Consider the following 27,605-nt stretch of genomic DNA (forward strand, 5'->3'; position numbering starts at 1 on the left):
TAATCAGAGATAGAACTAATTTGTTCAAACCTTCAGAGAGTGAATGATATGAAGGCTTGAGTGCACATCCAAGATCCTGCTCAGCTCCACAGGAACTTGTCAAGTTGGACTGGAGAATTAACAATAGCAATTTCAGAAGTGCATTTTTTTTTTTTTTGTTTAAAAAAAAAATGACACAATAGTGGTAGCAAATGGTATTTCAAATCCAGATTGGAAAATCTATTGTCCATCTCAAGTTAATGGAAAGCTCATGATACAATACACCATTAAACACATGATAAATATGGTATTTATGGCTCTTCCCCAATGGGGCAACACCAGTTATTTATCTGAAGTATGTTTCATTTACTCTTGTCTGTCAAGCAGTCCTCATTTCTACATTTTGATTGCAGGGTTCTGCAGTTCTGCAGATTGCTCTGCAAGTTTCACTGCACAAATTAAGGTTGCAACTAATGACTATTTTCATTATTAGTTTCACATTTAATCGATGAATTGAGAATCTAAAATGGCTAGAATAGTGAAAGTTTCCCAAACTCCATATATAATGACTTTATGGTTTATAATTTCCAAACAGTGAATGTCTTGAGCGCCGTTAATGGATATTTTCTCTGAACTGCAGACCTCTGAAGCTGGTCCATTAGATATCCACCGACACAAACGCAGTAGTAACTGGAGAGTCGTATGGTGAAGCAGTGCAGCAGCCCAAATCTTTCTCACTGAGGGTTGTTAGTTCCCTTTGATTTGTGTTTGGCCGCCTGTCACCCAAACCCATTCCCTGAAATCACATCACTATAATGGTCTAATCAGCACTTAACGAGCCATGTTACATAAAATCAATGCACCCTCCAATTTGAGAATGCAGAATATTTTGGAGGAGCTGATGAAGGCTGGTGGAAGGGGGCAGGACATGCTGTCGATACGGGGCTGTAATCGGTGGACAGGCAGGCCTGCTGGGAGCACGGGATGCACTTGCCCTTTAAGTTCACTGATCCTCCTGAGATCCAAGCTTTTACAGCAAAATCCTTTGTTTTGCTGACTAATCGAGTATTGATTTTAACAAGTTGTTAAGCCCAAATAAGGTTGTCAGGCCACTGCCAAACAACTCCTCTACCTGTAGAGGCTCCGAGAACAGAGAGCTGTATCTCCCACTGGAAGTACCATTTGACTCCTCTTCTTCATTTATTACATGTGGAGTGTAAACGAGATAACACTTTACTTTGGGCTGTTTTTTTTTTTACAGCAGAGCATACTGTTCTCACCTTGTTCCATGCATACATTGCCTTGTGGTTTGTGGAGGAGCAGGATGTGTGTCTGTGGAAATGTAAATACATGTGACATGCCATCGAGCATCACTCCCATGTGCAAGTTGTCACGGAATGTGTCAAGCCTGTAAAAAAAAAAGGGGGGGGGGGGGAATTACAAATCATGTTAAACACTGGGGGTATATCTCAACCTTACTGCTCCTATTGATGCGTAGCAAACAGTTCCTGGATGCAACCTGCATTCACTGCGCTGGACTATCGCACTGCTGCCGATGGAAGCCAGCAGGTCCTCGGTATTATTCTTGATAGAACTGCAGAGAGAATATAACGATGCCAGCTTGTTTCTATTTCAGTAGACCTCGGAGCTGCAAATGAATAATATATTGTAGGCAACTCAGGGGTAAATGAATAAATCTGCAGTAAGTGGGAATCTGGAAGGAGGAGTAGAAAGTGCCATAGAGCTACAGCACTACTTTGTGGTAAAGTAAGATATTGCACTATTGCGTTATGATGGAAGGAAGCAGGTATAAGTGGCATATTCCTTTAATAATAGGCTACATACCATTCCTTTGGATTCATTTCCTAAAAGGGGTATTGTTTTATTTAAAAAAAAATCTTTGTGGTTTCGTGGCAGATTATTAAAGATGACCTTCTTCTCCTGATTGCTTGTCTGATAGTCACCATGTTTTCACTTTGCTCTAAAGACGCAGAAACATATGATACAGACATCATGACCTCAACAAATCCCCCCATTACATTTGGCATTCTCTGTCAATGAATCGGAAAATAGATTAGTTCTGCTCCCCATTAAGACGACACCATGTGCATAATTGCTCCATCCACGCTGGGGATAATTAATATCGATGACCCTGCTGACTTTTCAAATACATCATGTTGGCTTTAATGATGATGTGTCATAAGCAGCCGGAGGTGGAGACACCCAGCTCTGTGTTTGCTGGCAGGCCCAGACCAGGGGCTCCAGAGCTGACAGGCGAGACCAGGTGAATAATAGTCGATGGCATCTTATTACATTGCTGGCGTGATCTGATTTACTCCTGCAGCAAATGGTGGGAATAGACCCAGTGCCGTTGTGGGTATTGGATTAACGAGCTTTTACGCACAAATGGACCTCACACTGACGGCAGATACATCATAAAAGATTAAAGAGGGTTTCCATGTGGTTGTGATAGCTGTTCTGTTTGCTTCATTACACTATTGAATCACTCCACATGTGTTACGCTTTAGTGTTGAAAATATGTTTTCCAATGTGTGGTTTTGTGAATGCCAATCATTATCATATTTTTTGGGACTGCAACGTAATATATTCCTTTTGGCAGGACATACGTAGGGTCATAGAGAGTGTACTTGTTATTAAGAAGCCGTTTAGGTTTGATATTATAGGCCAACAAGTATTTGTTTCAAATCATTTTGGCTGCAAGTAAGAACACTATAATACAAATATGGTTACAGCCTGAACCACTAGTATTATAAGACTTTATGGGACTTATGATTTCTTTTCTTTTTTAGGCTGTAAACAATGAACTAAAAAAGAAATCCCTATCATTGTCATTTTAAGGAAATCAATGTATGTGATGATTTTTGTGTGTGCTTTCAATAGATGTCTCTACTCCAGCCGCTACGCTTTTTTTCCTTATGTATTGTTTGCTTGTTCTTATTGTTTTGTTTGTATCTTATATTTTGCATAGCAGTTCGTGCTTATAGGCTATATTTGTAAAAAACAAAACGAAAAAAGGTCTATGGTGTAAAAATAATGACTTTTGAAAATACTTTCCATAAAAACTATTAGTATAAAAAAAAAAAAAAAGGTAATATACAGCGCCTGACAACAGTCTTGTCGCTTATCTAAGTTGTAGGAACAACAAATAATAACTTGACTTGTAGTTGATCAATTGAAATCAGAAATGGCTCATATGAAAGACAAAGGCTTCTGTATTATGCTTAATAAAGTATTGTATCATTGATTGAGTTTTATCATTGAATTTGGACAGAAAGGTCAGATTTAGCTTGGAAAAAAGTATTGTTGTGTCTTTAAATGATTCAACCAATCACAGATTAGAGCTTCACCTGTGAAAACTACTCTAAGTAACACATTCCCAGGTGTGTATAAAAAGAACTCCAGCACATCAGACCTTCGTGTGAAGTGCAACCTGACCTCTCCCAACATGCCAAAGATTCAACCACAGACCAAAGTGCTGCTGAGGTGGCAGACATCGTCAGTGTATCCAAACGTCAAGTGGAGAGGATAAGAAAAAGATTTGAAGAAACTGGTGGACCGGGTTGGAAGTTCATGACAAGCCCAGGTCAGGCAGACCCCGTAAGACAACTGTTCGAGAGGACCGTTTGTTGCTTTGACAGTCCAGGGAAAACCCTTTTTCACCTACAGCAGACCTAAATGAGAACTGGTCACCAGAAACCCCTTTAGAACAGTTTGTCAAATTCTCTCACACAGTGGTCTCCATGGTCGAATTAGTGCTTACAAACTAGCATTAAACAGAAGATAACTAAAAAATTGTGTTGCATTTGCAGAGGCCCACAGCTTGGTGAAAGGATGGACAGTGGAAAAGTGGCAGAAGGTCCCAATTGCCGCAAATACTGCAGAAGACCTGTTGGAACCTGCATGGACCCAAGATTCACTCAGAAAACCGTCATGTTTGATGGAGGAAAAATCTTGTTTTGGGGTTACATCCAGTATGGGGGTGTGCGAGAGATCTGCAGAGTGGATGGCAACATCAACAGCCTGAAGTATGGCCAGCCCAGTCACCAGACATGAACATTATTGAAAATGTCTGGGGTAAGATGAAGGAGGAGGCTTGGAAGATGAAACCAAAGAATCTTGATGAACTCTGGGAGTCCTGCAAGACTGCTTTCTTTGCTACTCCAGATGACTTAATCAATAAGTTATTTGAGTCATTGCCGAGACGTATGTATGTAGTCCTCCAAGCTCATTTTCTTTTTCCCAAGGCACCGTGACTTTACGTATGCTCTGATGTTATTGTAGCATGTTTGTGTATTCAAAATATAAATACAAGTATAATTTCTACAGTCTACTAGTCTATTACTGTATTTTTGTATGCGACAAGACTTTTGTCCAAGCCAAATCAGACCTTTCTGTCCTAATTCAATGATAAAACTCAATGAATGATAAAAGACTTTATTTTGGTATAATAAGGCCTTTGCCTGTCATATAAGCCATTTCTGATTCCAACTGATCAACTACAAGTCAAGTTATTATTTGTTGTTCCTACAACTTAGATAAGCGACAAGACTTTTGTCAGGCACTGTATTTTATATTTCTCTCTGTATGTAGAAATGACTTTGGTTGGTGGTCTTTTTGTAAAAAAAATATTGTGGCCAGTGGTTCTGAAGAGAGGTTTGAGCATGCATCAGGAAACTTGTCACAATTTCACACCAAGAAACACAGCTTTATAACAAATGAATCATTTCAACCTGCTGGGACATTAAAATATAAATGCTTCTTCTAGGTTTTAAACGTGATGGCATCATCTTTATTCTAAAGCAGTTATACTGTACATATTTGTTTCAATAGGCAATTTGTTATAGTATCTTTTATCCTTTTTGTATTGTTCATATCTATTGTATAGCCTATTTATGTTCTTGCCTGTTGCAGTAGGCCTACTTTGCCTTTATTTTAATTCCTCTTAATATGTTTATTTTTTTCAGAAAACACCAAGTCAAATTCATTGTAAGTGAAAACCTACTTTGTAATAAACCTTATTCTGATACTGATCTTCCCATAGTCTCGCATTGCCAGACCTACCTACACAATGACAATTCTCAAAATACCTTACTTTTATTAAATATGCATCTCTAGTCTCTACTATACAATGAAATGTCATAAAACATTCATGAAATTGCAGTAAAAATAGTGAAATTATAATCCTAAACTTCTAACGTCCGTCTAAAATGGTATTTAGGCTCTTATGACAAAACTACAACTCCCTGGAGCAATAAGGACTGCTGAAAAATACCGACATCTGAGTGGCTAATCTCAATCCACGTGACTGATTTGGACGAATGAACGACCCATACAGGAAGTCTTGCTGTCAGCTAAGTGACACAACGTGAAAGTCAAGTCAAAGCAAAACCCTGAAAAATACCATTTAATACGTTGTTTATTGTGTATTCAAGTTGTCGCGACATGTTGTGCTTTTAGCGGTTTTAGTGCCTCAAAGTGCAGCGTTTATTACAATGTTTCAGGCTGCAGTTAAAACGCTTTCTGTTGCAACAACCACATCAGTATCTCGGGGAATATTGCTTAGTATTCGACATTATTGTAAGAAGACACCGGCGAAGCTAAGAGTGTCCGAAGCCGTTTCAGGTGCAGCATTGGGAGCAAAAGTCAAAGTACAGGTAACATTCACGCCTATTTTTAAAATCTTCTTCTAATTTGTGCTAACAGCTAACGTTATCCTTCAGTAACATGCTGCTTATTTTAGCTAAAGTTACACCCAGACTAACGTTAAGTTTTCACTGTATTTAATGAATAAATTAGCTAAATTATAAACCTAATAAACCTGTGTTACGTGCAGTTTAGTGTCCCAAAATTATTTTTCCTAAAACTGAGTGTCACAAATGATGAGGGTCTTATTTGAGACAGGTTAGGGTAAGGGTAGCACAGGTGGTTTAGTAGGTTCAAAATTAATTAAGGACATTGTATGAGGAATTTGGGACACTAAACTGCACGTATACCTTATATATAATATATATTACCGCAAGATAATTCTTGCAAACAGCTTCATATTTGCCTGACTACTTCTTACTGTAGCACCTAAACCAGGGATACACCTACGTTCAGTGAATATGTATAAACCTTGCAGTATATACTTTAGATGGGGACTTGCTAAACAAATGTCCCCCAAAGATCTGTTATCAAACAGATCATTTACCCGTACCCCAACTGGCCAACTGGCACCTCCTGCACCCTGAACTACAGTGGTGGAATGTTACTAAGTACATTAACTCTACGCTCTTAAGTACAATTTTGAGGTATTTGTACTTTACTTGAGTATATTCCATTTTATGCTACTTTATATTGCCACTACAATTAAAAGGCAAATATTGTACTTTTTACTCCACAGTTCCCGATAAATCATAAATCAACTAGGGCTGGGCGATATGGCCTAAAAATAAAATCCCCGATTTTTTCAAAAATATTAAGATTTAAATCGATTTTTTTCTCCCTCTACTTAAAATCAATCTGCAGATGACAAAGAAAATATTCAAAACTTTTATTTTGTTTTGACTCATACACAAAAAATTGGCCCTGGCATTTTTTGGCCCAGGCGGCCCACACCCACCGTGATTGGTCAGACACATTCCCTGCAGACAGTCCTCTTAAAATATGCGTGCATTCTATGATATGCCTATAGTGTTCAGCGTTCATGTGATCGTTTTGGATCCTTCAAGAGGGTTCTCAAGACTTATCTGTTGCTCTTACACTTAAATAATTCATTCATTCTTAGTTATGATTTGTATATTTATGATTTTTTATTATTGATATTAGATATTGTATTGCTATTATTGTTATTATTACTAGTATGCTTAATATTGGCTTAGCAACTTTAAAAACAGTTTACTGTTAATTTTAACTATTGTAAAATTCATATTTTGTCGCTTTGGACACAAGTGTCTGCTAAATACTATAACCAGAACTATAACCCTTCCCAAAAGCTACAATAAAGCTGAGAGTAGTATATGCCCTGGAAAAGAGCACCAATACAAGAGAAGCTAATTAAGCCATTCAAGGAACACTAATGCTTTTATCATCACTGATTTTATAGATCACACAGACTTTTCAGCTACCCAACAGGCTAACTGCTAGCATTTTCAATGTAAGCTTAAGCAGTTAGGTTACTTGACAACCACTAACTTTAATGTTACAGCCAAACTGCTTGTTATCGTAATGACATGACACACACACACACACACACACACACACACACACACACACACACACACACACACACACACACAAACACAAACACACACACACACACACACACACACACACACACACACACACACACACACACCCTCCCTTCCTTCCTGAGAGTCCCTGTTAATTTGCCTACTCCTTACCACATCGTCAACTACTCTCTCCTTCCATCTTTTCCTCACTCGCTCCCATGGCCCTGTCATGGTCACTCGGCTTCTTCCCTGTCATGATGCTGTTTCTGCTTCTCTGTATAGCCAGCCACCTCTCCTCCTCCTCCTCGACTTCAGGTAATGCTGATGTTGAAGCAGCTACTACAGCCCCAAACGTCCAAAATTTTGGCACATTTTGAGGAATCCGCCTGTAGATTCTTAATCTTTTTCTCCTGTAATTTCTCTGCACTTCCCTTGCGCTTTGGTGGTCGTTAGTCCATTTTAACGAGAATGCTAAACTTCCAGCATAACTATTACAGCTTCGTGTCTCAGGGTCGGGAATGTGATGATGTGGGGGGGCTATTTTAATTCCAAAGGCCAAGGGAACTTTATCAGGATGCATAGTATCCTGGATCCATGAAATAACTGGCCTTTAAAAATAGAAATCTGCCTGCCTCTATGGGAATTTAACATAAGGGTGTACTTACTTATGCCCCCTGTATTTTAAGGAAGAACATTTATTTATTCACGATACATTATTCATTCACAAAGAAAATTGGTGTCCTATTTTTTTTAATTAAGGCATTAAGATAAATTTCCAAAAGATGATTGATGATGATTTATTCCTCTTTTTAGTCAACTTTAGCATGGGTTCATAAACTTATGTAGTCTGATATGGTCATACTCAGATTCTAGTCAGAACTTCCCGACCTCGAATGTTGTGGGGGGGGCTAAGTTCGGCTGGCAACTTATGAGCACCAACTGTGTGGAGGCTTGTATCATGTGGACACGCCGACAGTGTTGTTGTCATTACATTGCGACAGAAACTACGAACCATACCTTTAAATGACCAACATACTGTATTTCTATATTACCAGATGGAACAGCTATGTGTAGTTTTTCTGTTGCAGGGATGGGTTCGCTCTGTTCGAGCTCAGAAGTCAAATCTCTTCCTACATGTGAATGATGGGAGCTCACTGCAGTCGCTGCAGGTCGTCGCCAGTTCAGAGCTGAATGATCCGTAGGCACTTCACTTTTTATTTCCAGTACATAATCCTTGACAATACTGTTTTAGGTATGAAGGGTGCACATGCTTAAAATACACTGACTGTCTTCCACTCTTTTCCCCTTAAATGAAGGTTGCTCACGTTTGGTAGTGCTGTCGAAGTCACAGGTACTCTTAGGAAAAGTCCACACCAAAATCAGCCAGTTGAACTGGAAGCGCAACAAATCCATGTAGTTGGAGAATGTAACCCTGTGGTAAGGGAAATACTGACGTTTGACCAACAAACATTTTGCTGGCTTTAAATTATACCTCTTCTGTGTTAGATAGTATTACTTGTATACAGGGCCACTAAAACTCAGCAAATGTGCAATATCCAGAAGTGCAATATTTGAGCTATTTTACTGTTTGTATAGGTCACAGCAAATATATATGCATTTATTCATAATATATATTTTTAGAGCCCGACCGATATATCGGTGGGCCGATATTATCGGCCGATATTAGGCATTTTACAAGCTATCGGTATCGGCATTTATAAAAAAAAAATATTCAGTCATCAGAATCATTTATAATGACAAATGATTTTGATAATTGAATATTTAAAATATAAAATAAAAATGGACGAAACACCCTTCACCATGTTCTGAGTGTTGGTGTTGCATAGTTTGTCCACCAGAGGGCACTCTACAATGTCCCTGTTGTCAACACTTAAATTTTTTTTTGTTATTGACTTTTTGTTCAAAAGAACTTTAAGTTTCATATATTAAGTTACGCATTTCTGGATTTCTATTAAATATATATCGGCCGATATATCGGATTTTTAAATCATCAAATATTTGTATCGGTATCGGCCTTAAAAATCCTTTATTGGTCGGGCTCTATATATTTTATCTATTTTGTGAGTGCACTGTTAGGATTGCTACTTAATTTTGTTATACAGTTTTGTGCAGTGACAGTAAAGGAATTCTATTTCATTCTAACTTTGCATGTGGTCGGTGTATGGGAAATGTCATTAAATAGTGTCGCTTTGTCTTCTTGTTTTAGGATTTTCCCTTCAAAATCAAAGAGAGACACAGCCTCGAGTACATTCGCCAGTTTCCTCATCTCAGGTGTAGAACAAATGCATTCAGCTCCCTGTTGAGAATACGCAGTGAGGCCGCTACTGCAGTTCACTCCTATTTCAAGGTGAGAACATCAGTGGAGGAGTTCTTAATAGAATGCAGAGCAGGACATTTTTGAATTTATTTGTATTTATTTTTCCAGGGAAATGGCTTTGTGCAGATTCACACTCCAGTCATCACCTCAAATGACTGTGAAGGGGCAGGGGAGCTCTTTGAGGTTGAGGTGAGTGTCTACACATGTATTTATAAATGGTTTTAAAGTGAAGGTCCCATGCTATAGACCAGGGGTCAACAACTGGCGGACTCCAGTCCAAAACCGGACCGCAAGAGGCTTTTTGACACAATCGGGAAATATATATAAATTATATGCGTATTTATCTTGTCACTAAAGGAATTTTGAACAGGCAGAACAAGGCCAGAGACCTATATGGGTCTACAAAGCAGGCCTCGTTCTGCCTGTTCAAAACGGCCTGCGATTGTTTGTTGCTGTTGCTAAGTTGCAACGAGTTTGTTTCTATGAGGCCGGTGTGCCATGGGTGTGCCTCATTTGCATGGAGTCTGTTGCGATTGTCTATTATTTAATTGTTTATTTAGATAGGGACAGTGCATATTAATGGACATCAGTCCAAGTACCCAATGTAAATATACTAGAGTTAGCACCATAGCTAATTTTCATCTGTTGTCCCTAGGCAGATACATAAAAAGAGGCAAGACAAACACTAACAACAGTCAAGACAAAATGCAACAGAACATGTGATTGTCACACATACTGAAATGTGTGAGGCAGTTAAAAGTGAGTGCAGCTTTGGTTTTCTAAAAGCCAGAATTTTAAACGCGAAATATTAAACGCCACTATGAAACCAGACACAGACACCTCAAGGAAACGTGCCCACAGCAGTCTGAGGTGAGGACGTGGAAAATCAATGTGCTGAAAGCCCAATATGAGTGATCTACACCAGGCCTCACTCTCTCACATGACCTTATGGATCTGATTTGTGATTTTTATTTTTTTAAGCTAGGAATTCTGTGCTTCTATCTTTAAGCGATTATTACGCTCAGGTCAGCTTAAAAAGAACACTTTATTTAGTTTCCCTTTGAGGAGGTTTTATTTTTATGGACTGAAAGGAATATTTGCAAAGCAAACTTAGATATGGTTTATGGCACTTTGTTTTTCATTTCATCAGCCTGTTTGAGTTTATTACTGATTTTGCATTTTACCAAAAAGCTTTAACAAAGCATCCTGAAAGACAGAAGAGAGCAGTGTTCTATCCTTTTTGTTAAGTTATCCCCAAAACATGTTACTGTAAAACTAAGAACATTGTAGGCTACATTGTTCAATAAAAATGTTAACTAAACTGATTCCTTTATTAGTCGGCATCGAAATGTTCGGACCTCAGCCGGGGCGGAATGTCGACTTACTGGACCTCTTGCAATTTAAGTTGAATACCCCTGCTATAGACCAGTGTTTCTCAAATGGGGGTACGTGTACACCTAGGGGTACTTTAAAGCAGTGGTTCCCAACCTTTTTTCCTTGGCGCCCCCCCTACTTATGTCTAAGAAAAGCTGACTCTCGAGATAGAGCCTTACTTTCTTTTTTGATACACAGCAGCTATCAGGACTTTTACGTTTCTCCGCCATGTTTCATTCATAAAATAATGATGCCTTTGTGGCAGGAAAGACGAGGATGGTAGCAGCTAGCAGCTGACCTGATGACAGCAAGGGTCCCAGGTTAAGAGGTCCCGGAGGTTTGGCCTACTAAGTAGCCTGCCTCCAATTTTAAGCGAGAACAAAAATATATAGTTTTTATACTGACTTTTGTATACATTATATATTCTAGTGTATTATCATAATTAGTTTAACATGTGCAAATATTTTTTTTTTTTTACCTCAACCTCAAACCAGATAAAGACTTGCGCACCCCCTGTGATCTTTGCCGCCCCCCTAAGGGGTGCCCGGACCCCAGGTTGGGAACCACTGCTTTAAAGTACTGAAGGGGCTACGGGAGATTTTTTGCAAAATGGTAATTGAAAAATGTGTCATGCATAATTCCTAAAATAATGATACTATAATAATGAATTAATTAAGTGATGGATTGTAAATATTTGAAATGTAGGATTGAAATGTTTTTTCGTTACAAGGTTGTTGTTTAGTACATCTATCACTGCCGACGCTGTATTGTACCTCTTCATATGGACTTTTTTATTTTTCTACCAAAATTGTTTCGTGCTGGTCACGGGGTGCTTGGCTTAAAGGAACACGCCGACTTATTGGGACTTTAGCTTATTCTCAGTAACCCAGCTCCTCAGCTCCATCTAGCCTACTGCTCCCAATAAGTGACAAAATAATAAGCCCCGTGGTGAGGAGCAGAGACTTCGCCTGGAGTTTGCTCAGTTGCTGCGAGCAAATCACTCCGCCCAAGTAGCAGAAGTAGCAGTGCTTCGCCTTCTGAGAATATAGTTCCCAGATGTATAGTTAGAATATGGTTGTCTCATGTGACCTTGTTATTTGTACACCTTGTGACTATACAAATCACAACATGTAAACAGGAACATGTTGGCGTTATTTTGTCATTTATTGGGATCAGTAGGCTAGATGGAGCCGGTTACCTCCAGGACCTGGGCTAGGCTAGGCTAGCAGTGGGTGCGTCAGACAGAGTTACAACACGCACTGAGATGAGAAGGGTATGTATGGACTTATCAAACTCTGGGGGATACGGTGAATAAGACAAAGTCCCAATAAGTCGGCGTGTTAAAAAAATAAAAATAAAAAAAATTCAAAGGGGGTACATTATTGAAAAACGTTTGAAAACCACTGCTATAGACATAACAGTATTTTTGATTTCTGTGAATCCTGTATGTAGATATGTAGATGGTGCCGCCTCCAGCATGTAACTGTCAATCAAAGCTGTGATGTGAACAGAAGGATTAACGACATTGTTTGATATTCTAAAAACCCTCTGCTCTTACCCCAGCCGTCGGGCCCAGAGAATGAAGGAGAGGAGAACTTTTTCTCTGTCCCAGCCTTCCTGACCGTGTCTGGTCAGCTTCATTTGGAAGTGATGTCAGGGTGAGATAAACCTTTATGAATGCAACTTCTCGTGATTTATAAAATTCACATATCCTACTTGTATGTTCAGCCTCAGAAAGTAAGAGACAGACACATGCACATACACGGAAGAACATTTCTAATTATGCCGTGTCTCTCTTCCAGGGCTTTTTCTAGAGTCTACACATTCGGGCCAACTTTTCGCGCAGAGAACTCCCAAAGCAGACGCCACCTGGCTGAGTTTTACATGGTGGAGGCCGAGGTCTCCTTCACACAGTCCTTAGAGGATCTCACCAAGGTACGTTATGCCGTTGTCCTTAAATACAGTATTTGCTTTGTGATATCGATCAAAGTAGCCCGATAACTTTTCAATTAACTTATTTCTTTTGCATACACTCGATTGTTTACTTACCTTAACTTTCTGAAAACCATTGGTTTGTGTTCATTTTAACAAGCTAGGAAAATAAACTTTCCAGGATTTGAAGTGTATTGATATGTGCTGTACTATAAACTTGGGCTGTCGATTTTTAATCGCACGAGTGTCCTAGTTAACTTGTGATTAATCGCACATTAATCACACATTTTTTTATCTGTTCTAAATGTACTTTAAAAGGGATGCTTTTGCAAGTTTTTAGTGCTCATGTGGTATTTGAGACTGGATGTAACTCAGTTCACATCGACAGTACATGCAAATAACTTTAGTCTTGTGGAGAGAACCATCTGGGAAGGGCTTTGAAACTCAACTTGCCATTCAAAATACCCTTTCATTAATCCATGTCTGCTGCTGCGTTTGTTTCTGCTAGCCATCCACGCCCGTTCATGGATGTATAATAAGACCCGTAAGACCTGCTCCCATTCCGCCGTGTCATGTTTGCTGCAGACAGCAAAATTGCAGAATGGGCCTGCGTAGTGGCATTGAAAGGAATTTGTGTTATTATTAACACGTTCATTTTGACAGTCGCTAATATAAACGGAAGGGTTTTTTTGTATCATTTTGTCATCTTTATTTTCCCTCAAAGTTGCTTTACAAACTTGTAAAGGAGAGACTAAGTAGCATTAAAGTTGTCTGGTAATCTTGGATAAAAACACAGTCGTCACAGACTTGGATCTTGGATGAAGTGAACTAATGTCACATTATATCAATGTCTGTGTACTGAAGTTCAAATGTTCCACTTTTAAAGTTGCTCTCATGCACAGGTGCCCGGGAAAGCTTTAATTATTAAACTGGGCCCTGGTCTTTAGGTCATGGAGGACATGTTCAGATCTGCCACGGAGCATGTCTTGGCTCACTGTGCCGAGGACGTGGATTTGTTTCACAAGCATGTGACTCCTGGACACCGGGTGAGTCCTGAAGGACACTTATTTAACTTGGGTACATAACCTGACTCCTTGTACCAACCAGCCACAACTGCATGGGATTTCATTATTATCTCAACTTACATTTCTTTCCTATTGCATCCATACACTCTTAGGTCACTGTAGAAGCTATGCTGAAGAAGAGATTCCCTGCGTAAGTCTCTATTTTTCTAAACATAGCATATACAATTATATCAGCTAAAGAATAAAGTAAAGGCCTCGAATGACTGATACTATCTCAATCTACCTTCAGGATTACCTACAGTGAAGCTATAGACATCCTAAACCGCAGCTCTGAGAAATTTGCCTTCCCAACAGACGTAAGTACCAATGTTTTATTTTCTCTCTGTTATGGGCAGACTTAATACAGGGTTTCCACTGGGTCTTAAGAAGTCTAAAGAAGTCTAGTAGTATTATGTTCTAGGTCTTAAATAATCTTGAACAGGTCTTAAATTTCCTACGTCCATGTAACGCTACCTCTAATGCTCATTGAATGCTCCTGCAGCGCTTTAGAATGTTTTTTTTTTAATTTATTTATTTTTATTCCGTGGTGTTGTAGTTCTATCTTTCGCTACTGCAAATATAATTTGCTGTATTGCGACTACAAATGACACCAACATGCAACTTATATCCTAGGCAATCAGCTTTCCTGTTATTGGCGGGAGTCTCTTTGGGATTGTACTACGACATAAAACAGATTTTATTCTTCGGCTATGGGGAAGGGCAAGTTTAGCGATACCTAAACTGAATTTAGGGCTTGGTTAAAGCCAAGTTGCTAGCATTGTATTCGAAGCCTACTGCTTCTTATGCAAGAAAGTGATTTAAACTGGGAACGTTGGGTGTACGGGCCATTGACTGTAAAGTACGGGCGCTGGAGTCTCATGCAAAAAGTGGGGAACATCTAACTGCTGTGAAGGGTCTCCAGCCCCTGGTGGCCCCAGCAACTACCTTCAACCTGCCTAGGCCAGACCCACTCAGCAGCTCCGCAACTCCCGTAAGCGACCTCCATGCCGCTTTTTTTCAATTTGAATAAATTTATTTACTTTGGAAGTAATTTTGTGCACTCTGCACTTTCTTTTTTTTATGTTGTGATATAGCTCTTAAATTTCATTCATAGTGGTCTTAAAAACAGAGTTTCCGCGGGGTCTTAAAAGTCTTAAAACGTCTAAAATGTGACACGGTATGAGAGAATCTACAGGATACCTCCAAAAACCCTGATCACCAATGAATACGTTTTAAATTTATACACAGAATGTATCGTATGCCAAGAAATCGTCATGCTCTGAAAATCATCCCATCTCCTAATTGTGACCCATGTACACTTGATGTCTCAGGGTCATTTATACATTATGTTTTGGGAGTGTCCCAATGTGTTTGCCTTTTGGAGACATGTACCTGTATGTCTCACTTTTAGCAATCTGCTTGGAGTTAATATTCCACTGTCACCGACCTTGCTTTTACTTAATGATGACTCTGCCTTAGAATTGTCTCTACAGCAGAAGCGTATACTCACTGCAGTATACAGCAGTGAGACTGCTGGTCTCACTGCAGCAAAGAAAATGTTGGCTTTACGATGGCAACCGCCTCACACATTGTCGTGGCAGCAGTGGGCCAACTCTTTTCTAGACAAAGGCCCTGTTTATACGACAATGCTCGCACGTGAAAACGTAAAAATATTTGATCAGATGTGCCTTTCGTTTAGATGGCGACGGTGTTTTTGGGGCTTAAAAAACGCAAAAAAGTGAAACCACCCTCCAGAGTGGAAATCTTAAAAACGCTCCACTGTCGCGTTCCCGTCTAAAAGGGTAAAAACGCAAAAGTCTATGTGGTGGCTGGCGATATAGAGTTAGATATAGAGTGTTTACTTGCCCATGGCCACTCCGCCTGCCTGTACTTGGTCCGGATGGCTTTCAGCTTTGATGATATCTGACTTTTCCAGATAGCGTCTTTCTCGTGTGGATATGACGCCCCTCCAGGTACAGGATACTGCTGAAGAAATTCGGTCCATATGTCTATATATTTTGAAATGGCAGAACTCCCAGTCCACTCCCTGTTGTGCCACCTCCTCGTCTGTCCAGACAAAATTGTCAGCTTTTGTTGCTCGCTTCGCCATGTTTTGGTTTCGTGCTACTAAGGAGAGAAGTAGAAGGAAGGTTCTGCGTAGGTGCGCGGACTTGGTGGTGTTGTGTGCCAGTGCTTCACACTACCACCTAGCTGCCTGGTGTGCATACTACATTGAATTTTACACGCAGATTTCCCCCCCAAACCGCTCGTCTAAACGCGGAATAAAAAGTGAGAACGCAACGCCACTTTTGCGTTTTCTCTTCAGATCGTTTCCGTCTAAACATATAGCCATAGTTATGCTGGAGAGATCTGTGGCTCGAGTACATGGAGCTAGTCGGAAAACTCTACATGCATGGGATGAAGCTTACACCTTGGTTAAAGAACGAGTGCAGCATAAATGTATTTGACTAATTTGTATCACGTCAGGTATTATATCTGCACGTTTGTATTGTTTCCTTTTTATTTCTTGGGGAGGTCGAGAGATCAGGGACAGGGATCGGTAACGGGGTCGCCATGGGATGGGGGAGGGTGGGGATGTTTGTTCTGTATTCGTGAGGTATAAGGTTTTGTGATGTTTTTAAAAGTCTAAACCTGTACTATTATTGAAAGGTTACCTGTTTATTATCAATAAAAAAAGTCTAAAATGTCAAAATACAAATTTTAGGCTTTAAAAAGTCTTCTTGTTCTAGGTCTTAAATAATTTTAAACAGGTCTTAATTTTTCTACGTCCATGTAAGGCTACCTCTAATGCTCATTGAAATGTTTTTTTTTTGTTTTTATTCTGTGGTCTCTGTGGTTCTGTAGAATTCTTTCTTTCGCTTGTCCAAATATAATTTGCTGTATATGTACAGATTATTATTACTCCGTGTCGCTTTCATTCAATTTGAATAAATTTACTTTGCAAGTACGTTTGTGACTCTGCATTTTGTTGCACTTTTATGTCGTGATATACTGTAGGTCTTAAATTTCAGTCATAAAAGGTGTTAAAAAGTCTTCAATTTGACTTGGTAAAACCTGCAGAAACCCTGTAGTATCTACTGTATTTTTGCTACAAACACTATCATTCCACAGAGCTCCACATTGACTTTAGCTCTTCTTTTCTCCAGTGGGGTTGTGACCTGCAGACCGAACATGAGAAGTACCTGGTGAAACATTGTGGCAACATTCCAGTCTTTGTCACTGATTATCCTTACGACCTCAAGCCCTTTTACGCAAGAGACAACCAGGATCATCCTGAGCATACAGTAAGACGTGGTTAACGCTGTTCAAAATGCTGGGTGAATCAATGATTTAGCCACTCAGTTCCCTCCTTGTAATGTCAGTTATCGCAGCGAATTGCATATCTGCGCTGACGCCGGCTGTTATTTGTGTGCAGGCAGCTGCAGTGGACCTTCTGGTGCCAGGAGTCGGAGAGCTGTGCGGGGGCTCGCTGAGAGAGGAGAGGCTGGATCTGCTGAGGGCTCGGCTGGAAGAGTAAGAACGCATACTCCAGGGGCAGTGGAAGGCCCCCTGCTAATATATTTACACCGTGGTCGTCAATATTTGCTAAATTGCTTCAAATATATTTGTATTTTTTTAATCCATTGAGATCAAGCATAATCCCACTAATGTCACCGCGCTAGCTGGCGCATTTCCCAAGTCCTGCGGGGGCTGTTTCAAATAAAAAAAAAAACATTTTCTATACAACCTTCCACAACAGCGCCGACATCTTTTCTGCTCTCTCGCCACCTCACAGGGTAACAATGTGCAGAGAGTTAAAGATTTCAGCTGATTAGATCCAGACTAATTTCTACAGATGTGTAAGCAGGTTTTTAAGCCCCCTGACTCACCACCCATATGTAATGGTAGGAAGACTAGGATACATTGACATATATATATTGCATATACACAGTCTTGTATAAAGTACTTGAAAGCAATACTTGAGTCAAAGTACAAGTATCTTACCAGAAAATTACTTTGGTAGAAGTTAGTCACCTTTTAGAAGATAACTTGAGTCAGAGTCTTACAGTATCTGATATGTACTGTACTGACGTATCAAAAGTCATTTTTGATATTAAATGAACTTCATTATTAGAAAATGTTGAACTTTATTGGGGCTTCTTTATAGTACAGCATAATATTCAGGGTTTCCAAACCTTAAACATCAAATTCAAAGTCAGAAGAGAAGAGAATTATTATGTTTCCTGCTCTTCTTGTTAAGTTTTGGCCTAGAGTTTTGGCGCTTGGCGTTACGTCACCAACTGGAACGGAGGGTTCATTAACTTAATCTAGGAGCAATGATTCGCCAAACCTGCTTTTTTTTTGCAGTCTAACACATTTTTTCAGCTTTTTATTTTATAGTAACGAAGATGCTTTGGGGAAATATACGCTGCCGGTCGAAAGTTTGGATTCACTTCAAAATTTCCATTCCACTCCATTATAGACAGAATACCAGCTGAGATCAGTTGCATTGTACTTTTTTAACCAGGGCAGCAGTTTTCAGATTACATTATATTGCAAAAGGGTTCTCCAATGTTTTCTCAGTTAGCCTTTTAAAATGATATCAGATTAGTAAACACAGTGTGCCTTTGGAACATTGGATGAATGGTTGCTGATAATGGGCAATGTAGATATTACATTAAAGATCAGCCATCGAACACCTTTTTTTTCTGTAATGGAAATTTATAAGTGACCCCAAACTTTTGACCGGTGTGTCCTTTTTTCTTTTCTTTTTTTTAACATGATACATATATTGTACCTTCGAAATAAGAAGTTTAACTGACAGTTTTTTGTAGCTGTGGACAAGAAGAAACCTTTGTCACATCTGTGGTGGAAAACGCTGACTAATTAAAAAAAAAAAGAGGCAAAAATCAGCCCTAGGTGCTGGTCAGTGGTATCTGTTGCTCTGAGTCCAACCCTAATATGCACAGCCCCTGTTCTGAATGTCTAACCCTCAAATAGAAGAGAATACAATATGAAGTTAGTTCTGTTATTTGCACATGGTTTGAAAACACACGAACGTGATGCTAGAGAGGATTGGCTTTTGTGTTGCGTCTTGAGTTTGTGTTTTGACCAGAGGATCTTACATTCATTATCATACTTCCCCAGGGCTGGATTAGAAGACACCTACAGCTGGTAAAAAAAAACAACCCACATTTACATAAACAACATTTAAATAGAAACAACACAGCAACAGAGTGGTGTCTGTATTTACATTTCTATTTATTTGCAGGTATCTGGATCTGAGGCGTTTTGGCTCCGTCCCTCACGGCGGCTTTGGACTGGGATTTGAGCGATATTTACAATGCATTCTCGGTGTTGACAACATAAAAGATGTGATTCCTTTCCCTAGATTTTCTCATTCTTGTCTTCTATAAAACACAGTTCCAGCCCAGTAGATCTTTTTTTTAAGTCTGTATTTGCGGTCTATCAAACATCAAATAAATATGATATTCAACATTGTTTTAGTTTGAATTGGTTTATTGGTGCTTAAATGCCATTAGCTATTTTATAATGTCTCCGCACCTGCAATATGAAAACCATAAGCATTGGTATTTGAGATGACTGTCCCAATTGACTTGAATTTTAATCTCCTCAGTTGTGCATGACTTTCCTACAAATAAATGATAAGGAGTTTCATTCATCCACTTCTCAGTGAAGTGTTCCGTTCCATTAAATCATATCTACTGCACCTGTACCAACTTCCATTTCAAATCAATGTTGCTTTTCACAGCAACTGACAGTATTTCAACTTCCCACAAGATGGTGCTTTCCCCCCATTCCATTCAACTGAGAAAATGCCAATATTTTGCTCAGTCACAAACATTAGTATTGACTCTTAATTTGACCTTTTTTTTCCCTCCAAAGCACAGGCTATATTTTTTAATGAAGTCTCCATCATTTAGCTGTGATTGACACTTAACTATATTTGGCATACAACACACGTTGGATGTAATAATGTGAAGTCAGACCCGTTTCCTTGTACGAAATTAAATAGAAACACCGTAACATCCGTTTTGTGTGGACGTAGATAAATAACGTGTTACAAATCGATCGGTTCCACCCAATATTTCAACTCGTTTAGGGATCTTGAAGCTACTTTGTGGCGAGCTGTTGTCCCATCCTGTTCATCCCAGCAGACAGCCCATCCCTCTTTTTTTTTTTTTTTTTTTTTTTTTTTTTTTTTTCTCTCTCTCTCTCTCTCTCTCTCTCTCTGCTCGGTGGGCGTGGTATGAGTTAGGAAAACAAACTGCAGACACTACGATACTTCCTCACCCTGCATCAGTTCGCTTTCCGCGCGGCTCCTCGTCAGCTGTGCCGTGCGTAATTCCCCAACAATCTGAGTTGCGCCTCTTTGTTTTTCTTCTCCCCAACTGGATGTTTTTTTTGCGCGCTCGTCATTGCGCACAGCACCACCAGGAGCGGCTGGCAACATCCCCCGACCCGAGCGGCTCTACTCTGATTTGAACAAATGGGGGGAGCAGACCGCACCAGGGAGAGCCACACGCCGACAGCACTTTGAAACGGGCGAGCCTTCAGGAACCTTCAGTCATGTACTAGTGACAGACGGCGGTTGGAGACAAGAAGACGCAGCAGACACTGACACAAACATGAGCGGCGGTGAAATCATCTTCCAAGGCTGGCTCAGGAAGTCGCCACCGGAGAAGAAACTGAGAAGATATGTAAGTGGATTCCACTTTCGCTCAGTTTCTCTTGTGTTTATGATGTCTTTTGACTGGGGACAGGAGTAACCGAGTCTGCGACTTTCTTTCTGTCAAAAATTGTTAATCTTTGTCTTTGGTTCCTGTGCACGCAGTGAGTGGTGTCAAACTCAAAGATATTTGATGTACAGCTGTAGCAGGTGCATCCCCCCCCCCTTCCATCTGCACCCCTCATCTCTTTTTTTAATGAACTACAGGAGGCACCATGTGTTGTTATTGATGAAATAGTCTCAATCCATTAGAATCTAGAAATGTAGCCTATATAAAAAAAGAAAAAGCAATTGCAAGGTTTTCCATATAGCCACCCAGTGTGGGACAACATGGATGTAAGCCTGTGTAATACCCGACAGCTGTCTATAATTTTGACTAAATAGCTCTCAGACACAAACTGCCATTTGGCTTTATCTGATCATGATGAAGTCATGTCTAATCAGGCACTGCTGTGACCAGTTTTCATCTCGACTAATGTCACAACAATAGTTATAACCGCACCGCACTTGAGTGCCATGTTAAGACTTAATAAGCCAAAGCTGCTAGTCTCTTGCTGGTTGCTGGGCAAAAGGGGAATGGCTACAAATCAGATAATAGGATTTATGGAGGCAGATAGAACCACGAGACAATCTCCTATAAATACAGCTGTCCACTGTTTATGTATGGTGTTGCATTACCAGGCCTCTCCATGTTTCTACAAGCTGACTTTGCCATGATGTCATCTTTGTGTTTCATCTGGAAATCCATCCTTGAATGTCTTCAAATGTAGTGTAGGACCCCCACCCCCCCACCCCCCATTGTCTTGTCATTTCCTCATTGTCTTCCACTTAAAGCTGGCTGATGTTTACACAGAGACCACCGTGGTCCGTATGGAACAGCAGCTGCAACGGGACAGAGGAAAAAACTTGCTTGGTTCACAGCAGTACTGTATAAACAAGGAGAAAAAGAAAAAGCCCTCACGAGGCATAATGGAGTTTAAAATAATGGCCTTCCTCAGGCAAGAGAGCAGGGAACAGCCTCTCAGCCTCTCTCAACCTGCTTCTCACCCTAAGCAATAACCTATAAACAAACACACACACACACACACACACACACACACACACACACACACACACACACACACACACACACACACACACACACACACACACACACGTACCTTCCTTGTAAAACCAACTTTGCATGAGCAATAACCTATAAACAACTGAACACACAAACACACACACACACACACACACACTTTCAGTCAGAAAAAAAGTGTCATGAGATGGAGTGTCCAGAGCAGGCAGACTTGTGAATGCGATAATCTGTCCATCTGAAATTCCTTCCACTTAAAGTCAGGCTGCGGACAATCGGGGCCATTTACTCACCAGTATTGCTGTCATCTGACATAGTTGACGTCCTTATGCAGAGGGATATTTTCAGATACTACTTTCACATACCCGCAGACATTCCAGCCTGAAGGTGTGTTGCGTTTCTCAAGGAACCTGGTGGCAAGTTTTGATCGGCCATTATATTGGAATGAGGTGTAAGGAATGTATTTGTTTCCGAGCTGACGCGTTGAACGCAACAGTTGGTGCTGTCGTGCCTCTTTTTTTAAAGAGATTAATTGCAGCAATGAAAACAACACTTTTCCCTGTCTTTTCCTCCTCCTTGTACAACAAAGTCCTCCCTAAACCAGATTAGGCCTGCGTTTGTTAATCAGTAGTTAGTTGTTGAAATGATTTGTCGTCGTATTACAAAAATGCGTGACCTTCCACAGAATGTTTCAAAAAAAAAATTAAAAAAATTAAAAAAAAGTGGCACGCAGCTAATGCATGTTAAATGCAGTGTAGAATCCAGTGCAGGGTTAGGACAGAGAGATTAAAAACAGGTAATTCCACCACGCAGGTCTGGCATGCAAATTCTATGCAAAGTCAGGGAGCAAAAACACTTGTGGCGGTTGAAGGCTGGATGCAACTGGGGATTAAAGACAGGAGAAAACATTTTTATGCTCAGTAACAAGGACAACTAGTCCTGGTTAAATGTTTGCTAATTGTTTACAATGGCCAGTTAACTCTTTGACTCACTCTTTCTACAACAGCTCACAAACACATGATGAGCATACACATTCTGTGTCTCCTCCCCCACTTCAAACATGTGACAGCATGTGTAGTCACTTTTCACACGCGCTGCATCTCCACAAGGGAAAACAGTGGCGCTCAGATGTCTCAGCGCTGCTAAATGAATCACTCGGTTGGAGTTTTAAAATCTTCTCGGTGGGCTGATCGAGGCTCCAGAGGTGGGCGGTGTTAGAAAGGGGGGAGGTGGGAGTGGCCTGGCTGCTTTTGTTGAACGATGTCCAGAATAAGCAGAAGGAACATGAAAACAACTGACTAATCCAGCACTTTACCCAGTGACCTCTTGCAGAGTTCTGTTGAGGTTTCTTTGAGACAGTGTGCTTCATCATGTCTGCTACCTTAACCCCCAAACAATCTTTAATATAGGGCTGCAACTAACGGTTATTTTCATAGTCGATTAATCTGCCGATTATTTTCTCGGTTAGTTGTTGGTTTAGAGGTCCCATGACATGCTGCTTTTTGGATGCTTTTATATAGGCCTTAGTGGTCCCCTAATACTGTATCTGAAGTCTCTTTTATATAGACCTTAGTGGTGCCCTAATACTGTATCTGAAGTCTCTTTTATATAGACCTTAGTGGTCCCCTAATACTGTATCTGAAGTCTCTTTTATATAGACCTTAGTGGTCCCCTAATACTGTATCTGAAGTATCTTTTATATAGACCTTAGTGGTCCCCTAATACTGTATCTGAAGTCTCTTTTATATAGGCCTTAGTGGTCCCCTAATACTGTATCTGAAGTCTCTTTTATATAGACCTTAGTGGTCCCCTAATACTGTATCTGAAGTCTCTTTTATATAGGCCTTAGTGGTCCCCTAATACTGTATCTGAAGTCTCTTTTATATAGGCCTTAGTGGTCCCCTAATACTGTATCTGAAGTCTCTTTCCCAAAATTCAGCCTTGTCGCAGAATTCCAGCCACTAGAGCCAGTCCCACAATGAGCTTTACTTAGGATGTGCCATTTCTGTGTCTGTAGCTTTAAGGTCTGTAGCTTAAAGCTGTTGAGGAGGAGAGAGGGGCAGGCCAAATTCTCTAAGCGGGCAAAGCAGAGAAAGGGGAGGTAACCTTGCTCCTTATGACCTCATAAGGAGCAGATTACAGATCGGCCCATCTGAGCTTTCATTTTCTCAAAGGCAGAGCAGGATACCCAGTGCTCGGTTTACACCTATCACCATTTCTAGCCACTGGGGGACCATAGGCAGGCTGGGGGAACGCATATTAATGTTAAAAAACCTCATAAAGTAAAATTTTCATGCCACGGGACCTTTCTAATAAAGAGTCGATCAGTATTTCCCAAAGCCCAAGATGACGTCCTCAAATGTCTTGTTCTGTCCACATCTCAAAGATATTCACTTTACTGTCACGGAGGGGAGAAGAAACTAGAACATATTTAAGAAAGGTCAAAACTCAACCCGATTAGTCGATTTATCAAAATAGTTGGCGTTCAATTTAACAGTTGACAACTGATCGATTAATTGATTAACCTTTGCAGCTCTAATCTCTTATCTGTAGCTGCTGCTTCTTCCGTTACTTGAAATAAACAAAGGGAAGAAGGAAAAGAAAATCTAGTCTTACCCCTTTGTGACGTCCAGTGTTTACATATGCATAATAACACGTCCTCGTAATGAGTCATGGACGTATGAATCGTACTTTGCCTGCACAATATGTGTCATAGTGTAAACAGTTTAACTCCTGTTCTGAGGTCGGGATCAGGCTGCTGTTGGCTAAACCCTCCCATGTGCCCGTTGTTGTATCGGACGTCACAAAACATGTCTGTTCACGTACAGTAAAGCATTGCCACATTCCAGACAGATCATATCGGCCTTTCTCCCGCTGCCACTTTCTAAGGGCTTTACCGTCTTGCTCTTGGAGATGGAACATCCAAGAGAGAGGGGGACGGTGAGTGTTCATGCAGGCATAGGCGAGCAGCAGCCGCCTGTGTCCCACTGTCAGCTGCTGGGTCTGCTGTTGTTTTGCAGAGGGGCTTTGGGAAGTCCTTGCCCTCAGAGGTCAGCGGAGAACGCCTCCCAGTTCCTGCTTTGACAGACACCCAGCGCTTTCACAGACATTTTCCTTGTTCCACTTTATCTGTGGTCCCTCAGATGGGCCTTTCCCCACAAGCTACAACACTGGGGTGGCTTAATGTGACTGCAGTATCAAAAGTCAGATTAGTTTATCAATGTTGCATATGTTCTCCTAACAGGATCCTTGTGATTGACATAAGCAACCTACCACCAATGTAAATGATGGTAGGTTGCTTATGTCAATCACAAGGATCCCGTTATCATATCTGTTGATTATTTAAGCAGCAAATTGCCTTACTGAGGTTAACAATTTCTTTTAGTCTGATTAATCGCTTATTCCTTAGTATTAGAGCTGCAAAGATTAATCGTTGCCAACTATTAAATGAATTGCTATAAACTATTTTGATAATCGATTAATCGGTTGGAGTCATTTTTTTATGAAAAACTTACCTGATTGCAGCATCTTAAATGTGAACATGTTCTAGTTTCTTCTCTCCTCTGTGACAGTAAACTGAAAATCTTTGAGTTGTGGACAAAAGGAGACATTTCAGGACGTCATCTTGGGTTTTGGGAAACACTGATCGACATTTTTCACCATTTTCTGACATTTTACTGAGCCTACAACTAATCCATTAATTGAGAAATAATCCACAGATTAATAGACGATGAATCTAATCGTTAGTTGCAGCCCTACTTAGTATAGTACGTATCAGAAAATCCCAGAGTCCAAAAGTGACTTCAAACTGCTTGTTTTGTGCAACCAAAAGTCCAAAACCCAAAAAGCAGCATATTCTCAAATTTAAGAAGCTCGAAACAGGGAATGTTTGGAAGTCTTTCTAAATCTTCAGACTGATCTCATGAAGTGGTGTATGTATGACACGGCAAGTTGTACGCCATTTTGGCGTGTTATCAAGACACATACTCGCTTTTCAGCGTGTTTTTCAACGCCGTTTGGCCTCCATTGACTTACATTACCTTGCAATTGCGTGGGAATTTACGTCATAGCGAGTAGTATGAAAGGGTGAAAATCCACATAGGGAGGTTGGTCGGGGTGGAGGATGGGTCAAACACAGGACTTTGACCCAGGAGACCGGGGATCGTGTCTCGCGTGTCACGTTTCCTAAACTCAACAGTCGCTTTCTTCTTTTCCTAAACCCAACCCCGTTCTTCTTTTCCTAAACCCAACCCCGTTCTTCTTTTCCTAAACCCAACAGGTTCTTCTTTTCCTAAACCCAACAGGTTCTTTTTTTCCTAAACCCAACCCCGTTCTTCTTTTCCTAAACCCAACCCATCCACTGTATACGGCGCTCAAAATACGTACAGACAACACGCCACTTGGCTTTTAAAGAAAGTTATTATAAAGTCTATAAATATTAATTTAAATATATCTATCATCAAAATTATCTAAATAATCATAAAAATACAATTTGTTTATCACAAATTATACTTCTCAAGTTATCTATCATGTATCTTCCAATCAGAATTATAAAAATTTTCTTATATTTTTAAAAAATTTTTTAAATTTGACAGAGGTCCGCTGGCAGGGAAAGAAATTAAATTGGTCTGCGAGTATATAAATGTATTTCCATGTATCAAGACTCAGTGCTATCAGCTGACCTTAAAATAGTGCCATTCTGAAGGTAATTAGATCGCACTGATTTTTCTCTTGTGATTTGGACCAGCAGTGAGAATGGTTTTACTTATCTCCTCAAATCTCAGAAAGAACACTATCACGGGGGTGATAGTTTTATGTAATGGTAAAAAAAAGAAAACAGCTGACCAAAACAACTTTTGGGATTAATCCATTTTTATTTTAGACCCCTCTGCTGATACAGAGATCATAAACGATTACAGCTCAGGAAAGCATTACACCATTGATACCAGAAACCAATAGTTAAAGGTGCAGTGGGTAACACTTCTAAAACTAACTTTCTGTCATATTTGCTGAAACTGACCCTATGTTCCAGTAGAACTACATGAAGCAGGTCATTTAAAAAAATAAAAAAAACACCTACAGCCTGTAGTGCCGCTTCCTGTTCAGATGCACCAATCAGGGCCAGGGGGGGTGTCTAACTGTGTGTCAATCACTGCTCATGCACATGCATTCATTCTCCCTTGTGGGGGGAGGGGCTTAGGAGATGGTTTTGGGCTTTAGCGGAAAGGGGGGAGGGACTGAGAAGTTGTTGATGTTCACATTTTTTGGCTAAGTCCTGGATCATCACAGTCCTACCTACAGCACCTTTTAATTTGGCATCTACAAGATGCAGTTTGATAGAATTCTGACTAGCGCTGAACTATTAATCGTTTTCAAATAGAAATCGCGATTTGAAAGACTACAATTAGCTAATCGTGAAGACCGCGATTAATCGAATGGGAATTATTTAGTTGTGTGTTTGGTATAACATTTGATTTTTTTATTCCTCTTTTTACTGTTTTTTTCATTAGATAAATGCTGGAATGATATTGTTACTTATCACAGATTGTTTAAAATCGCAAATCGTAATCGCAATATCTGGCAGGAAAATCGCAATTAGATTGGACTATCACATAGAATGAAATGGCCTCTGATCACAGATACAGAATATGGTTTGTTTTAATGTCCTCCCAAGTGTGTCTGTGTGTGGCTACTTATCAGGAGCTACCCACTAAGTGTACTGAAGTACCGTTAGGTTGTTCCACTGTCTGTTCTTTCTCCTTAAAGTGAAATCTAGTTTGTGCACTGTTGATTAGATCCAAACACAAAGTCATATACAGGAACCGTGCTACCAGCTCTTACATGTGCTGGTAGCTTA

The 27,605-nt window shown here is 40.1% G+C and overlaps 2 protein-coding genes across 3 annotated transcripts in view; both read left to right on the plus strand.

Moving 5' to 3' along the window:
• Positions 1–5,294: 5,294 nt before the first annotated feature.
• Positions 5,295–19,421, plus strand: nars2 (asparaginyl-tRNA synthetase 2, mitochondrial). The gene is made up of 14 exons (XM_039792463.1): positions 5,295–5,654; positions 8,300–8,409; positions 8,528–8,648; positions 9,439–9,579; positions 9,658–9,738; positions 12,487–12,581; positions 12,726–12,858; positions 13,803–13,901; positions 14,033–14,070; positions 14,170–14,236; positions 17,087–17,224; positions 17,356–17,453; positions 19,068–19,094; positions 19,192–19,421. The coding sequence occupies exons 1-14, from the start codon at positions 5,493–5,495 to the stop codon at positions 19,334–19,336; spliced, it is 1,455 nt and encodes a 484-aa protein (XP_039648397.1). The 5' UTR covers positions 5,295–5,492; the 3' UTR covers positions 19,337–19,421.
• A 779-nt stretch (positions 19,422–20,200) lies between these two features.
• gab2 (GRB2-associated binding protein 2) overlaps positions 20,201–27,605 on the plus strand; it is a 53,947-nt gene continuing 46,542 nt past the window's right edge. The window contains exon 1 of one of the 2 annotated variants that reach the window (XM_039784758.1): positions 20,201–20,641. In XM_039784758.1, coding sequence (XP_039640692.1) covers positions 20,570–20,641 — 72 coding nt within the window. In that variant the 5' untranslated portion in view covers positions 20,201–20,569. The remainder of the gene's footprint in view (positions 20,642–27,605) is intronic. The other variant, XM_039784750.1, reaches the window with a different exon arrangement.

The sequence above is a fragment of the Perca fluviatilis genome, chromosome 2 (assembly GCF_010015445.1).
Source record: "Perca fluviatilis chromosome 2, GENO_Pfluv_1.0, whole genome shotgun sequence".
NCBI lineage: Eukaryota > Metazoa > Chordata > Actinopteri > Perciformes > Percidae > Perca > Perca fluviatilis.